The 15,631-nt window shown below is 58.5% G+C and overlaps 6 protein-coding genes across 6 annotated transcripts; 4 read left to right on the top strand and 2 right to left on the bottom strand.

Moving 5' to 3' along the window:
- Nucleotides 1-977: 977 nt before the first annotated feature.
- On the top strand, nucleotides 978-2,405 carry BDZ90DRAFT_66687 (hypothetical protein). Its single transcript, XM_025509763.1, has one exon. It carries the CDS (start codon nucleotides 1,187-1,189, stop codon nucleotides 2,255-2,257), a length of 1,071 nt encoding a protein of 356 aa, XP_025360104.1. The 5' UTR covers nucleotides 978-1,186; the 3' UTR covers nucleotides 2,258-2,405.
- A 216-nt stretch (nucleotides 2,406-2,621) lies between these two features.
- On the top strand, nucleotides 2,622-3,639 carry BDZ90DRAFT_223259 (ClpP/crotonase; the record flags this gene model as incomplete). The annotated part of the gene is made up of 2 exons (XM_025504569.1): nucleotides 2,622-3,509; nucleotides 3,589-3,639. 2 exons carry the CDS (start codon nucleotides 2,622-2,624, stop codon nucleotides 3,637-3,639), a joined length of 939 nt encoding a protein of 312 aa, XP_025360105.1.
- A 1,298-nt stretch (nucleotides 3,640-4,937) lies between these two features.
- BDZ90DRAFT_262143 (hypothetical protein) lies at nucleotides 4,938-5,623 on the bottom strand (the record flags this gene model as incomplete). Its single annotated transcript, XM_025508449.1, has 3 exons — nucleotides 4,938-5,044; nucleotides 5,115-5,267; nucleotides 5,347-5,623. The coding sequence occupies 3 exons, from the start codon at nucleotides 5,621-5,623 to the stop codon at nucleotides 4,938-4,940; spliced, it is 537 nt and encodes a 178-aa protein (XP_025360106.1).
- Nucleotides 5,624-7,078: 1,455 nt separating this feature from the next.
- BDZ90DRAFT_66772 (hypothetical protein) lies at nucleotides 7,079-8,257 on the bottom strand. The gene is made up of 3 exons (XM_025509764.1): nucleotides 7,723-8,257; nucleotides 7,249-7,645; nucleotides 7,079-7,183 (listed from the first exon to the last, which is right to left on the bottom strand). Coding segments are annotated over exons 1-3 (702 nt in total). The 5' UTR covers nucleotides 8,027-8,257; the 3' UTR covers nucleotides 7,079-7,182.
- A 2,672-nt stretch (nucleotides 8,258-10,929) lies between these two features.
- On the top strand, nucleotides 10,930-13,121 carry BDZ90DRAFT_223209 (hypothetical protein; the record flags this gene model as incomplete). The annotated part of the gene is made up of 4 exons (XM_025504565.1): nucleotides 10,930-10,990; nucleotides 11,075-11,177; nucleotides 11,251-12,258; nucleotides 12,329-13,121. The coding sequence occupies 4 exons, from the start codon at nucleotides 10,930-10,932 to the stop codon at nucleotides 13,119-13,121; spliced, it is 1,965 nt and encodes a 654-aa protein (XP_025360108.1).
- A 614-nt stretch (nucleotides 13,122-13,735) lies between these two features.
- On the top strand, nucleotides 13,736-15,586 carry BDZ90DRAFT_281324 (hypothetical protein; the record flags this gene model as incomplete). Its single annotated transcript, XM_025509354.1, has 2 exons — nucleotides 13,736-14,172; nucleotides 14,240-15,586. Exons 1-2 carry the CDS (start codon nucleotides 13,798-13,800, stop codon nucleotides 15,584-15,586), a joined length of 1,722 nt encoding a protein of 573 aa, XP_025360109.1. The 5' UTR covers nucleotides 13,736-13,797.
- Nucleotides 15,587-15,631: the final 45 nt, after the last annotated feature.

Consider the following 15,631-nt stretch of genomic DNA (forward strand, 5'->3'; position numbering starts at 1 on the left):
AACGAGGCTTGCCACGGCGAGGGGGTCATGCCGGGCGGCGGCGATGGCTGCCGTGAGGGCGGGGTCATCGCGAATTGATGTGCTGACGGAGCTGATGGAGCTGGGTGCCGTCGATGTGAGTGTCTCTGAGCGTTGTCGATTGATTAAGCCACTATCAGGGGGTTTGGCTTCGTCTTCGCCACTTGGGCTCGAGCTGAGAGCGCCTGCGCCTGGGGTTGTGTTGGCACTGGCATTCGATGGCAGAGAGGTGGGGGGAGGTTCCATGCGTTGGCTACAGAAAGCGACTTGAGAGCGAGTGTGATGCTAGTGAATGCTATGCGATGAAGGTGGTCAAGACGGGATCATTCTATGAAGGGTACGACTGCCACGCCTTTAATAGGTGTGTGGGGGGCCCCCTCCTTGGCGTGCTAGCTCCAAGTGAGGCTGTGGCCGCGCTGATGCCCAGCCTGGTCTACTCTAGCTGACGCTGATGCTCTCGTTGCTGCTGTCGTCTCATCTTGTGCCTCTGCGTGATCGGGACATCAAGGGTCCAGGCAGTTGAGGAGCCAATCTGCGTTGCTAAGTCCGCGCTACTCGACGAAGACGACGTCGACGACCGAATGCTTGGCGCTCGCCTCATGCACGCAGCCAGCACCGCTTTGTCGTCATCCGCCCCCATCCAACAGCTTCGCGGCTTTACTCTGCTGCCCTTCGCACGGGAGATCGCCGATTATATCGTCCGAGCAGCAAGGCAGGACGAGACGACACGAGCGTAGAGATACGACCATGGCGGCGGCTTAGTCGAACCATCCTTGGACCTTTTGATCGCTGTTATCGCGGCGGTGAGCCTGGTGGGGCGGTAAGGTAGTCGAGCACGTGGCGTGCGTGGGCGTGGCGGGCTGAGCGCATGGTCGGCAAGAGCAGTGGAGCTCTGAGCGCGAGAGGAAACTTGCCGCCCAAATCGAAACGGCCGACGGCGGCTCGACTTGAATTCTGTAGCGGCTTGCCGTGCTTCGCGCAGCTTCGCTCGCTGTCATTGCTATCATCCAACAGCAACGACGGCTGGCCCGCTCATCATCTTCATCTTCATCTTCATCATTGCAATGTGCTGCTAGCATCGCCTACGAAAGTGCGGCCGACTTGACACCTCAGCTGTTCTCGATTCCATTCAGCACGCGTACGCAGCTAAATCGATTCTCAAGTCGCAATGACGCCAGCACAGCTTGGCTTCAGCCAATCGCTCCCCACTTCTGCGAGTTCTTTCGCATTGAATGGCAGCCATCTTCACAAGCGGCGGCGCTCAAGGGCAACTTGTAGACGAGCGTCAGCGCAATCAGCCGTATCGCAGCCACACGCAGCGGCAGGAACGGGCAATGACAGCGATTCCGATGACGACGAGGAGCCTATCGAGCAGGGATCGTCGTCCTCTGAAACAATTGGTGGTCACCCACGCAAACGTCCTCACCTTGACTCGAGTGACGTTGGCCGCTTTGCAAGCATGTCCATCGCGCCGATGATGCTTGACCTAGACGGCAGCAAGGATCCGGCGGACGATCACGATGCTGCGCCGCCCACTACACCCTGCCTTCCCGACTCGAGCTCGTCGTGGGGTGCTCCGCCAACCACACCGACGACTGCAACCGCACCTGCCGGTTCTACGTGGGAAATTGACCGCTACCGCACTTACGTGGCCAGCCTCGACGACGACGATGAGGATGCAAACGCGTACGTTCCTCCACAGCCCTCGAGCCCTCCACGCCGAGGGTCAAAGGCTACAATTCCCATCACTCGTCAGGAAGCGGAAGAGGTCGAACGCTTCAAAGCTGCCAAAGATCCGGTAGCGATGCAAGAGGGCGAGGGAGCGGAGCCTTGCTTGGAGGTGAACCCGGAGCTACTCGCCAAGCTCGAAGCACACTCCCAGGCGCTGCTCGTGGGTGGGGACATGAGTCGTCGTCGCGGCGTGCCAGACAGAGATACTGCTCAGGGAAGTGAAGGCGCTCTGGTACTCTGGAAGAGCCCGGAACAATTGATGCAGCAGAGAGCAGAGTCGCGAGGTCACATCGCCTCGACGCCCAACGCTTCGTCCAACTCTTCATCTGCGACGGCGACACCCCTCTCGACAGGCCACTCGACGCCAACAGCAGCAGGCAGTCACAATCACCAATCCCTTTTCGCCTTCGGTACCGCGTCGCCAGACGTGCCCTTCTCGCCCATCTTCACAGGAGCGGCTGCCGCTCTCCCCCCGAGCAACGAAGAGATGGAGATGGACTACGAGTAGCGGTCGTGCTCCAGTTGTTTTGTTCACGGAAGAGCCAATCTTTGTTTCCTTTGTCAACCTGTACCATATGCATTCAGCCTCATCTCGAATCGTCATGACGTGCCATCGTAGCCTCTCTCATCCCTGCATGGCTCGTGCGCGGGTCACACGCCCGTCCTTCCGGACTTTCGGGCGAGTGGAAAGCAAGTGGCGTCCGTCCGGCTCAAGAGCGAGCATCTTGGCTCTCTTTCGTCCGGTTTTCGCTGCCGGCAGTCGAGAGCCTCCTCCTGACCGGCGGTCTTGTATAACGGTCGAGCCACCTTTTCCTTTCCTACGAAGCTCTACAACGCTCTATTCCTCCCTCACTCAAGCTTGTCCTTCCATCATGCCTCGCACACCACCACCGCCGCGAGACCCTCCCAAGGTCGGCCCACACCTCCTCCTGTCCCAGCCGATTCCGCATGTCCTTCATCTCACCCTCAATCGCCCTCAAGCCATGAACAGCATGACCGACTCTCTCGAAAAGGATTTGCGCGCCACTCTCAAGTGGTTCGAGGCCAACACCAGCCTGTGGGTTCTCGTCCTCTCCGGCAGCGGCAAAGCCTTCTGCGCAGGTCAAGACCTCAAGGAGTGGCTTGAGAAGCCTAAGCTCTCTGCGCAGAGGAGCAGGGCGACGGGAAATGTTCCTCTGCAGCATGAGAAGGATAATGCGGCTATGCTTCATCGCATGAAGGATTTGGGCGGCTTTGGCGGATTGAGCACGCGCAAAAGTAACAAGCCTATGATCGTGGCTGTGGATGGGTTGGCTATGGGCGGTGGAATGGAAATTGTCGTCAACATGGACATCGTCGTTGCCACGTCAAGGGCACGCTTCTCGCTGCCTGAAGTCTGTCGCTCTGTAGTTGCGGCTCAGGGCGGCATCCCTCGTTTGATGAGCATCGCAGGCCCGCAGCTGGCGGCAGAGATGTTGCTCACAGGACGCATCATCAGCGCACAAGAAGGGTATGAGCGCTTTGGCTTCATAAATGCTCTTGTCGACGTTGACAAGGCTGCCACGCCAGAGGACGGGCAAGCTTGTGCGCTGGAAAAGGCGCTGGAGTACGCCCAGCTCATCGTAGACAACTCGCCAGAGGCGGTGCAGGTCACTAAGCGAGCGATGCGACTCGCGAGGGATGGCGTGGATGAGAGTGTGTACAAGAGTGCGGGGGGGATTGCGAGTAGGGCTTTGTATGCGGGCAAGAACATCAGTGAGGGGTTGACGGCTTTCAAGGAGGTGCGTTCGACAGCGATGACGCGCGGGCATTCTCGACGATGACAACAGCTGACTTGCGCTACGTCTTGCGCTTTGCCAGAAACGCAAGCCCCGGTGGTTCGACCCGCCGGCAATCAAGTCAAAGCTGTGAAGGTGTGACGGGACAGAGCAAGAGAAGGGCGCCTTCCTAGCCTTGATCGAGTCGGAGAGGTTTGGATTGACGTTGAGAGTTACGGACGTTGGTCACAGGTATGTTTGACCGAATCGACATGGAATACTCGCCTGCTAGACTACACGTAGTCATCGCCGTCGTATTCGAACGCGCGTCTCTCTGGGAGGGGCTTGAACCAGATATCGACTAGGTCGGGAATGGTCTCGTTGGTGAAGTCGGTGGGCCACTCGCCTGCGCGAAGAGGAGAGCAAAGCCCGATCAGCTCCAGCGCCCCCGGCATTGCTTCAGCTCCCAGCCTGTCGCCCTGCTAGCCCAATACGTACAGTCATCTTTGCGAGCCATAAAGAAACACTTTATCTCATGAAGAGGTCGATGAGGATCTCCGCGTCCCAGGCAGACCGCTATAGTGTCGATGGCCTTGCAATTCGGGTCCATGGATTCGTCGACTGCATATCCTCCTCCGCCGCAGGCAGTAGCTGCGCAGCCCGTGGCGCAATGAGCGAGCAGAGACATGTCAGTCAACCCGAGCGCAGCCGCAGCGATAGTGTCATGCCTGAAATCGTGGCTCACTGAACTCCAGACGACCTGGGCGCAGGATGTTGAATTCAGCAACCATCTGTCCGTACAGATTGCCCCACTCCTTGGCGCATCGATAGTCTGCATTGCCTGTCAGAGACTTGGAAACGTCCGCGATGCACAGTCGCTCGTATCCGTAGTCAAATGGCGAGTTGAAGCCCTCGAGCCAGCTGCATTGAAAGTGATCAGCACGGGAGAGGTGGGGAAACAGAGTGACGAAGAGCGCCGCAGTCGGAAACGCCACAGCAGGAAGCGCTTGCAGAATGGAAAACATGTCGCGGTGTCGCGTTGACTTGCGCTGCTAGACGGACAAGGAGCGATCTTATAGCCAGACAGAGCTGGTCTCATCCTCGACGACCGTATCGGTTCATCTTGGGATATCGGATGAGGCAATTGCGCCGGAGCGACGTTGTTGCGAGCCGCTGAGGACATCGTCGGTCACCACCACTCATTTTCACGTCCGAGTCACGCTGGATGCTCTTATCGCTGCTGCAACTCTCCACCATCAATATGAATGGAATGATCATTCTCAGGAGGTGCTGCCTTCATCAGAGTCTGCTGACGCAAGAGGGAGAGTCACACTTCGCATCGTGCAGACACACCGACGACCCTCGAGCCCAGCGTCAAGCCCATCGTCAGCTCCGCCTGACCCCATTGCTGACGTCCCGCAGCTTCCCCCACTCTGGTCGTTGTCCACTGAGCTAATCATCGGCGCCGAGTCGGAGCTCGCGCTTCTCCGGATAGGGTAGATACCAGATATCGACCATGTCGGGGATACTGTCGTTCGTGAACATGGCGGGCCATTCGCCTGCATGATCCAACGGAAGCAACGTGCGGTCAATACTACTCTAACAGACCCATCAACGATGAGCACGCACAATCGTCTGCGCGAGCCATGTAGAAACAGTTGATCTCTTTGACAGGCCGATGAGGATCCCCACGGCCCAGGCACATAGCCATGCTATGTATCCATGTGCAGCTCGGAGACACCCATTTCGTCAGCGCGTAACCATTCTCACCGCAAGCAGCAGCTGGCAGCCAGCATGTGCACAGAATAGATGTCATCATGCTTCAGCGTGGGTGTAAATCTCGCGCCTCACGCCAACTCACCAAACTCGAGGCGACCTGGGCTGAGTACGTTGAAGTCTGCCACCAATATACCGTAGGTCGTAGGCCACTCCTTGGCACAGCGGTAATCTGCGTATCCCGAAGCAGTCTTGGCCACATACGCCATGCAGGAGCGGTCATAGCCATACTCGAATGGAGAGTTGAGACCTTCTTTCCAGCTACAAACATGGTGATCGGCGAGTGCCAGCTGCGGGGCAAGCTGCGCTGCAAGAAGGAATAGCGCAGGTGCAACGAGGAGATGGTGAGGGGTCCAAAGCATGGTGGGCGGGCTTGAAGTTACTGGCATGGAGAGGAAAGCGTCAAGGGAGCAGGCCTATTTGAATCTCCCACGGCGTGGAAGATCAGATAAGCTGCTATCGGGACTAGCCGCGACGCTACCTCGCTCTCCCTTGATGCGATGAGACCGCCTCGGTTGCCCGGTGAGCCGTGGCGACCATACCTCGCCGACCTCCGTCCCACAACAATTGCCGTCGCTGAATACCCTCAGCCCTCGGAGAGCATCTTCAATTGTCGTCGTGTACAATGTAACAGTGGCCTATAGTGCCGCTGATGCTTTCAATCTCGTCCGTCCTGCGGCGACGCTCCGTTCACACTGACGCTCAGGAGACGTTTCTCTCACCGGCCTAGTCGCTATCCTCTCAAGCCTCTCACCTAAGCAATCCGAGTGCCCTCACAGTTGCTCCGCTAGATGCCGAGCAGTGATGGACCTTTTCCACGTTGCTCTCCATGAGCCAACGCAATCCTCTCTATCGCTCTTGCGCACCCACCCGTTCCTCCTCGACTGTCACGTCTGTTGTCGGCGCCACTGCGCAATGGTCATCAAGCGGCTGACCTTCACGCTCATACAAGCACTGCTCACCACACTTCTCCTGCTACCGCGATCCACGCTGGCGGAGCATCGAGTCTGCACATGGGACTTGGGTACGCACGATCCAGGACCGCATGGCTGGATCGACTTCTGCGACGCTTATCCCGTTGAGGAGCACCATGTGAGTAGGCAGGCGAGAGGAGCCGTTGCGCACGCTTCAGGCCAGCTCAATGTCTCTGTTTTCCGCAGAACGGCACATACACATACCGCTGCGAGGAGAAGCCCGTCATAGGGCACGGTCGTCAGGTTGCTACATGGGGCCGTATCAAACCACGTACCATTGAAGTGGGTCAGTGCAGGGCAACGAAGCGCATTCCTCCAAAAAGAGCTCACCGACCTCCAAAACTTCACACATACTGTAGACAAACCCTGCTTCCGGGGCTTCGCTGAGCACTCCTGGCACTCGAATCCAGGCAAGTGCCATTGTTGGCATTCCTTCGCAGTGTGTCCTTGGCCGGAGTCAAATTTTCCGACGTGCTTTGGATGGAGCGCCCACGATGACTGCGAGTGGCCTTTCCCAACTGCTGCCCCCTACTACGTCTCCATCTATGCAAGAGGACATTTTGCTGAGGATGGCGTGGGGAAATGTGGGCCGAGGCTTGGCAGGCGAGACGGTGAGAATGCGACCATGCTCCTCGACGACGGGAGTTCGGCCAGTCCTCGAGCGTTCATTGACAACAGAACGACGCCGACGGGCTTCGTGAAGAAACGCGTTGTCCTAGTGAACAGAGATGCTCTTTGAGTCGGAAAAAGGCGGCGTCCGCAGTGGTGTGCGGCCTGGGCTGACGGTGACGGACGATACTGTGAAAATGCCGCCCTTCCATACCGCCTGACCAATCCTTCGAACCACTGTACTTTGCAAGATGATGCACCGCAATTGCCTTGCTCCCATGCTATTTGACCATGATCCGAAAATGGCTGCCACCAGCTCGCCGAGATGAGAGAGGCTATCTCATATCGAGGATACGTTCAATCTCACCGCTCATGTCAAAAGCAACGCCGACCCAGATGCTTACCAGAGCACGGCCGTAGATGACACTCTCACCGGTGTTCCCCCGAGCCCACTTGTTTTGCCAGAACGAATCACTTGCCCTCCGAGCAGTAGAAAAGGCCGAGGAAGCGCGGCGAAATTGCTCGTTGCTGCTTGCTTGACAAACTCATCAGATAGCTCCTTATCCAGCTCCGGCTTCATACTACTCTTCGCGCTGCCGCTGCCTTCTGCAGACTGCAATCTTTCCAAGCTTGCCACTACTCCATGCCTACTACGATCACGATGCGTTTCGTCTCGCCGCTCCTTCCAGGTGTATTCGCGTTGATGCTGCTCCTGTCCCTCCAGAATGCAGTGGCGAAACATCAGGTCTGCACTTGGGACTTGGGCACGCACGACCCAGGACCGCTTGGCTGGCACGATTTCTGCGAAGCCCACTCTATCGACAATCATGTGAGTAGGGCGAGCCGCAGCTGCGAGTTCACTCGCTTGACTGACTCACCGGTCGTCGCAGGACGGAACGTATACATATCGCTGCGACGAGAGGCCCAGAGTCGGGCATGGCCGCCAGGTGGCAACCTGGAACCGTATCGGGAAGCGGACCATTGAGATGGGTGAGTGTGACACCCGCATGCCCCCAATGAGCGTGTCTGATCCTCTTTGTCGTCGCCGCCCACCTTCCCCGCCTTCTCTTTGCACAGACAAGGGCTGCTATCGTGGCTTCGGTGAGCATGCAAGCCATGCAATGTCAGGCATGTGCTACTGCTGGAGGAGCTTTGCCGTCTGCCCGTGGCCTGTAACAACATTCACCACTTGTCGAGGATGGAGCGGCAAAGACGACTGCGAGTGGCCGATCCAGACGCCTCCGCCGCAGTACCTGTCCATCTATGCCCTGGACCACTTTCATGAAAAGGGACTCAGGCGATGTGGTCCCACGGTAGAGAGGAGCCAAATCGACGGGCGAGACGGCGTCAATGCGAGTGTGCTCATCGGCGATAATGACGAGCTGCACGAATGGGATGAGGGAGACGAATGGGACGAGCGTGAGGAGGCGGACGACTGGAGCGAGTGGAGCGCACGCAACATGACGACCGAGAGAGGCGTCGTGGTCAATAAAGAGACCTGACTCGGAGGATGCTGGCTGCTGGCGGCGAGCGAGTCGGACGATGCTCGTTCATGCACATGACTCTCCACCAACATCTTGCGTTCGGGGCGACTCGCTGAACGCTGATCAACTTGCGATTTGACCAATCTTGCCAATCGATTCAATGCCCTTTTCAAATCGACTGTGTGCCGCGCGAGCCACGTCAGTGGGCAGGAGTGCTGTACAGAGAGCTGCGTGTGCGGTCCATAGGAGATCTGTGCGTCGCGATGGCGATCGAGTAGACTACCGGCATGGAGTTGGTGAGGAGCGCAGGAATGGCAGAGCCAAGCCGCGCGCGTATAAGACAGCGACCGGACGGAAGTGGAGCTCAGGCCACGTGGTGCAGTGCGGTCCCTCCTCGCCGCCCCGAGCTACGCCTAACGCACCCTTTGCTCCTCGCCCTCTCGGAGTCCCCGTCGTCTCCGTCGTCCCCGTCTGTCGTTTCCGTCGTTTGCCAAGCCCAAAGCAAGACCAGTAGCGAAGCGCTTAGTATGCGTGCGTGAATGCACAGCGGTAGGTACAATGGTGCCGATCTCCTGCCTCGCTCCTCTGAATAACCGGCAAACCGTCGTCGTCGACGCCGTCGTAATCTGATTGCCCAAAAAACTCAGAAGGCTAATTCACGCAGGGCGGCGACAACTTAGCGATGACGGCGATGCGAGCAGCAAAGTGTTGCGTTGCTGGATGTTGCGGCGCTGTGCAGGCTCGATCTGGCAAGAAGAAGAAGAATTGCCGCTGATTTGGCGGAAGCAGGGCACACGGGGGCATCACTGGTGAGAGGGGTAGAGACCTTCGCACGATCGAAAATGGGGTGGCCACCAGCTTAGACTCTTGGGTTTAGAGTTTGCACGACGTCGTCGCTAGCACCGACGAGCTTTAATGTGGCCTTCCATCATTGCCGCTGCTGACCATGACCACGGCGACCCGGGATGCCCCGTCTGTTGCCATCCGCTGCTCAGGCAGATGCACGCATGCTGGCTGTCATGCTATGCTCACCGAGCATGCCTGACCGAAAGTGTCGCGAACCTGACGCCCCGCTCGAGCTCCTCGCCATCATCGTCGTTTGCGGGCAAGAGCCCGCATTGCCCGACAGCTGCTGAAAGTTGCAGCAAAAGGCTCGTCGTCGCATGCCTGCTTTTGCCTTCGCACCCTCGTCGGCGTACACAGTCGAAGCGCATCTTGCTGAGCCCAAATTGGGAGACGAGAGGCCCGAGACGCCCGGCAGCTCCGCCTACGTCGTGACCCCACTTTGTTCTCGCCCGGATGCCCGCACAGCATTCACACCGACTCGGATTCGCGGACAGGTACCAGACAAGACGGCAAAGGGGAGCCAATGTAGCGAGTCTGTTTACGGTGCATTGACATGCTTCATTGCCGAAGTGACGGGACACAGACGAGGGACAGACACACATGATCGGTTCGAGCAAGAGTAGGTTGGATGCCGAGGAAGAAGTCAAAGCTGACAGTCTCGTTCCGCCGAGAAATCGGCCTCTCCGCGCCCTGTTTCTTCCTGTCTTGCCTCCCTGATATCGATAAGATAAAAAATTTGCCCCGCTCCCTTCTTTTTTCCCCTCCCACTATTTCTCCACCTCCCCACTTCTGCTCCACCCAGACTACCAGCAGCGTCGCTTCATCGCCTGCCACTCTCACTCTCGCACACACCAAAAACGTGAGTAGGCCCAGACACTGTACGGTAGTTGCGGGGCCGGGGCCGGTCCGCAGGCACTGGAGGGCGAGACGTCGCTCTTGGCCAGCCATACCATTTCCGAATCGACTGCGATGGCATGATGAGTGGGACGAGGATGTCCGGCGACCGCCAACCAGGATGGCCATCGATGAGGCGGTGTTGGCTGGTTGCGGTGATGGCGAGTCCGCCCTCTCTCCTCTTGCCTCGGTCCGCTGTCTACCGGCGGGTGTGACGGCAACGTCATTCCTCTACCGTCGGCAAGCGAACGTGTGGTATTGAGATGACGATGGGCGATACCCAGACTTGCTTTCCCCTCGTCACCATCCTTTGACGTCTCATGTTCCTTGCGATTTGCGAATACGCAACTCGCGAATTCCCAATTGGCCTCGGCGACGACGGCATGCGCATGTGCTGACCTCATGCTCGCTCCCCGCACCCACACGCCCCCCTCCCTCAACCCTGATTCCGCTCCATCCACCCTGCTCGATCGACCGCATCTCCACCCAACTGCAACACCTCACCCCGCCCTGTGCTCTCGACTGGGCCCAATCTGGATTTACAACGACCCACCTGCGCGGCTGACGTTGCTTCTGTCCCGCCTTCCGCCGGACAATGGATTTCAAATCCAATTTTGGGTCTCACCGTAACTACCGCCGACTCGCCCCCGCCTTGACTCTGGACTCGACGCCCCAAACCTCTCGCTGCTCGCCCCTGATCGTGGCATCATGATGATCGACGACATCGACGCCTTTGTCAACTAGTCGCCGCCTCAATAAAAGCGCGACCTACCACGGAGCACGAATAGCAACAGCAGGCGACTCACTCACCTTGTCCTACTACATTACACGCCGCTCTCTCCTCATCGAACACCACCCAGCATGCAGCAACCTCAGCAACAACAGGAACCTGAGATCTATGATCTCTTCGGCATTGGCTTTGGTGAGTTTGGCGGAGGGAGAACGAGCAGCCATTGAGGAAACAGGATCAGCTGATTCTCTCGTCCGCCTCTGTTGCCCTATTCAGGTCCGGCCAATGTCGCTCTGGCCATCTCATTGAGCGAGTCAGAGGAGGCGCAGAAGAGGGGACTGAAGTTTGGCTTCATGGAGCGACGTCCCAGCTTTGCTTGGTGAGTGAAGCGCAGCAGCGGTGGATCGCAGCATGATCAGGTACTCATCCTCATACTTGCCTCCCGCATATAGGCACCCCGTTCTTCTGCTCCCCGGCGCCCAGCTGCAAGTCTCCCCTCTGAAAGACCTTGCCACCATGCGCGACCCGACTTCAACATTCACCTTCGTCAACTACCTCCACAAGATGGGACGCCTCTCGGCCTCGATCAACCGCGAAGCCAACATCCCCTCTCGCAGAGAATGGAGCGCTTATCTCACCTGGTGCGCAGAGCGATTGAGCCACCTGGTAAACTACGGCGAGGAGGTCGTGTGCATCGAGCCCGTTGCCAATTACGGCAGCTCGCCCTCGTGCGTCGACCACGCGCTCAGCAAGGCTCAGCCTGCCTCGACGGGCAACAGTGTAAGGCTGCTCCGCATCACTTCCCGCCGTCATGGCTCAGACGAGCTCGTGGTCCGTCTCGCCCGGAACATCACCGTAGGCGTGGGTGGCAGCCCCTCCATCCCTCACCAATTCTCGCACATCTACCCGAAGCAGCCCTGGGAGCAGGCTTCGCGCATCGTCCACTCGGGCACCTTCCTCCCTTCCCTCAACGCAATCGAGCCCGAGCTTGCCGCTGCCGTCGAGCAACGCCTGGGTCGAAGCTCGCCCGCCTCGAAGACGAACTGGCCATTGCGCTTCGCTGTCATCGGTGCCGGTCAATCTTCAGCAGAGATGCTCCTCCACCTGCGTCGCACCTTCCCCTCAGCACATATCCAGATGATCTTCCGCGCTTCAGCGATTGTTCCCTCCGACGACTCGTCCTTCGTCAACTCGGCCGCCTTCGACCCGGAGCGCACCGATGCATTCTGGAAGGCAGGCGAGCAGGAGCGCGAGGCGTGGCGCACGGAATTCAAGCGTACCAACTACTCGGTGGTGCGCAACGATGTGTTGAACGAGTTGAGCGAGGTCATGTACGATCAGAAGATCGAGTTGCCTGCCCTGTACCCGGGTAGCGATGGGCCAGCGGAGGGGAGGGTGGAGATTACGCCCAACACGTTCGTGGAGACGGCGGATACTGTCAAGGTGGATGGACTGGAGCAGTGAGTGCGCGCTCCAAGATGAAGCATTGCAGGAACGCCCAGACTAACTTGACTCCTTTCCCGTGCACAGAGTCCGCCTCGTCATCAAATCTATGAAGACAGCCGAGCCAGCCACCATGCTCGATTTCGATGCTGTCTTCATGGGTACTGGATTCATCCGCCGAGCAGACAGCCTCAACTTCCTTAGCCCCCTGCGCGACCACCTCCCCATCCTCGATGTTGAGAACGCTTCGAAGCGCCGCGCAGCACTCGGCTTCTCAGATGATGATGATACACGCACCATGGCTGGAGAGGACGAAGCGGCCAAGGAGATGGTTCGCGAGCGGGTACGCGGGATCACTCGCGACTACCGCTTGGTGCCATACTTGAGCGACTCCTTTACCCCCAAGGCACGGAGCTCAAGCCGTTCACCTTCAACCTCCGTTTCCCCGTCACGACAGCGCTCTGCGGCCTCGTCGCGCCGCAACAGCTCCACGTCGGACGAGACATTGGCAAACAACGGCGGCGAGTTCGAGGACTCTGCTGCCGCTCGCCCGCGCTTCGAGCCCAACATCTACTCCTTCGGCGGCAACGAGGCTACGCATGGTCTCAGTGACAGCCTGTTGAGCATCTGCGCATGGAGGGCAGGGGAGGTCACGGACTCGCTACTGAAGCGCTTGCCGCTGCGACCTGCAGTTGAGGGCGAGGGCGAGGGTGAGAAGGACTCTGCATTGGCAGATGCTGAGGCCAAGACGGCTGGAATTCTAGCCATTTCTGGCGGCGAGGCAAGACGGGCTTCGACGAGCGTGGAGACGGCCAAGGCCAAGGCGCAGGCAGCGGCGGCAAAGGTGTTGCCGGCATCGATGGCGCATCTCTCGATTTAGAGGCGTAGTGGCAGCATGACGAGAAGTGGCAATGGCGTTGGTTCAGCATGATATGGTTCAAAAGCATTGCATTGTAAATTGAAGATTCCGGAATAGCATCCGAAGAAGTTACTCAGCCTGGCGTGAGGCTGTTGCTTGGCCGCGGCATGGCTGACGGCTGACGGCTGACGGCGGCCTCTAAGTAGAAAGCGCCTCTTCGTGCCGCGCGCGAGCCTCGAACTGGCGCAATGCTTCGCAACTCTCCGTGTCCCTCTTCCTTCACCCTGCTCACCTCTTCTCGACCTCTCCTCGTCGCTGGCGTCATCAAAAGCAAAAAGAAAAGATTGTACGATGTCGTGAGGTGGCCTTGCGCTCTACCTTGACAAGGTGTTGAGTGTGAAATGAATCGAAAAAGTCGTCACACGACGCTGTGGATCGATGAGACGGGATGGCACGCGGCAGGAAAAAGCGGCAGCGTGGTTGATTCCCGTTCCACCAAGCGCCGGTCGAACTGGACGAGCTCAGGAATGCACATTATGAAGTAACACGCAGAGAGCCGGGCGCGAGAACGTCAACGACCACGGTCCGTGCGGGAGAGAATTGACGTTTTGGCTTCGTGGCTTCGTTGCTTGTCTCCCTCACATTCCACCTCACCAAGTCAAGGCGCAAAGTTACTCTCCTGTTGCGCCCTTATGCTATGCAAGGGCGCCCGCCACCGATCGCGACCCACCACATTGACCTGAGCGACCATTCTCCCTCCTCTGCAATTGCCAAGCTCAGTCAGCTCGAAAACGATGAGTACCATCCACTGCGGGTGAGCAAGTTGACCCTCCTCGGTTGGGGGGATGAGGTGGCGGAGCTTTGTGACTGGCTGGCAGAGGAGATGAGAAAGCATCCTTGGGGATGGAACGCGAAGGAGGGCAGCAGCAGGGAGAAGCCCAACCGCTTGCCCATCCGCACCTTCTCCCTCTCCAACTACAACTGCACCGCCGTAGGATACGATGCCATTGCCCGCTTGGTGGAGAAGCATGGCTCTCTCACCACACTTGAGCTAGTAATGAATTCCTCGCGGGTACGTAGCCCTTCGCGACCCCAATCTTTCGGCATGGCGCTCATTCATGTATCCTTGGCTCGCCCAGACAGTCCCCGACCTTCGTCGCTTGACGTCGAGCATCTCCCTTTCTCTGCTACGGACAGTCACTCTCTCATCTACCAAACTTACCCCGCAGGCATTTTGCGACTTTATTGACGGCCTCGATGCGCCCTGCCTACGCGAGCTGAGGATGAGCTTGACGCTGACGGGAGCAGAGGTGAAGAGAGAGGATTCCTTACGAGCTGCTGCGAGTGTAGCGCATCTCGTTCGGAGCAGCAATGAGACTAACGCACATTCTCAAGACGATTCGACTACTGCATCCTCACGCCGCGGCTGTGCTCCTCAACTCGAGCTTCTCACCCTTAATGGGTGCGCCCTTACTCTTCGCGGGGTCCGCATGATTGTCGCCGCCGCCATTGGAGGGTCACACTCCACGCCGAACAGAAGCTTGACGCACGTCGAGCTGTTCGCTACTTCTCAGCCGGGGGAGGTGGACTCGGATCAAGAAGGAGAGGGTAGCGAGGTTCAGACCGGGCAAGGTACTGAAAGGAGAAGGAGGACGGTCAGCATCGGCCGTAGCTTCGTTGAGGCGCGAAGAGCCAGAAGGAGGGACGAGAGGGAAGGGATGCCAAGCGTTGATGTCGCTACCAGCAGCTCCTCCTCAACAGGCTCCACTCGCCCGCATCCAACGAACAATAGCGCATCTCCCAGTGCTCGCCAGCACCCCATTCTCACACCGGGAGATCCCCGCTGCTATCGCCACATCTCATCCGCTAATTGGCGCTCCGCCCTCAACGCCCACCTCTGGCAGAACGTCCAAGACAGGTCAGCTGTGATAGCTGCCGCTACTCTGCTCTTGGCTAAGGCCAGGGTATTGGGGTGTCGGTCACAGCTCAGCTATCCTGAGGACAAAATTACAGACACGATGGACTTGACTGCCCTACCCCCAGAGATCAGACTCGAGGTGCTCCGCGCCTTGGACGACGAGCACGTCCTCTCGGAAGGGCAGTTCAGACGTGTAGTAGCATGGGCGTGCGATCCCTCTACGATAGGCTACGGCAGGCACACCTGGCGACCTCCAACACTATCGCCCGACGAACGAGCCGACGACCGCGCAGGGCAGGGCCTTATACCCACGCAGCCCCACGACTGGCCTACCACCCTCTCACGGTCTCCTCCGCGCGACTGGGCGGCAGAAGCGTACGACGACTGGTCCGTGGCGAAGAGCCACGCATTGTTGCCTTTGCCTGACCCGCTTGAAGAAGGGCAGAATAGGAGAGAGACGAAGCGCGCCCCTCCTCCTGGTGGTGAGGAGCGATGCCAAGGCATCGCGGATGCTGCCTTCCTGGCCTTCTTGGAGGGGACGCGGGTGAGATTTCGAGAGGACCATTGAATCTCCCAGCATTGTACGATAGCAATAGAAGTCACTGACTCCGAT

The sequence above is a fragment of the Jaminaea rosea genome, assembly GCF_003144245.1.
Source record: "Jaminaea rosea strain MCA 5214 unplaced genomic scaffold BDZ90scaffold_14, whole genome shotgun sequence".
In the NCBI taxonomy this organism is placed as follows: Eukaryota; Fungi; Basidiomycota; class Exobasidiomycetes; order Microstromatales; genus Jaminaea; species Jaminaea rosea.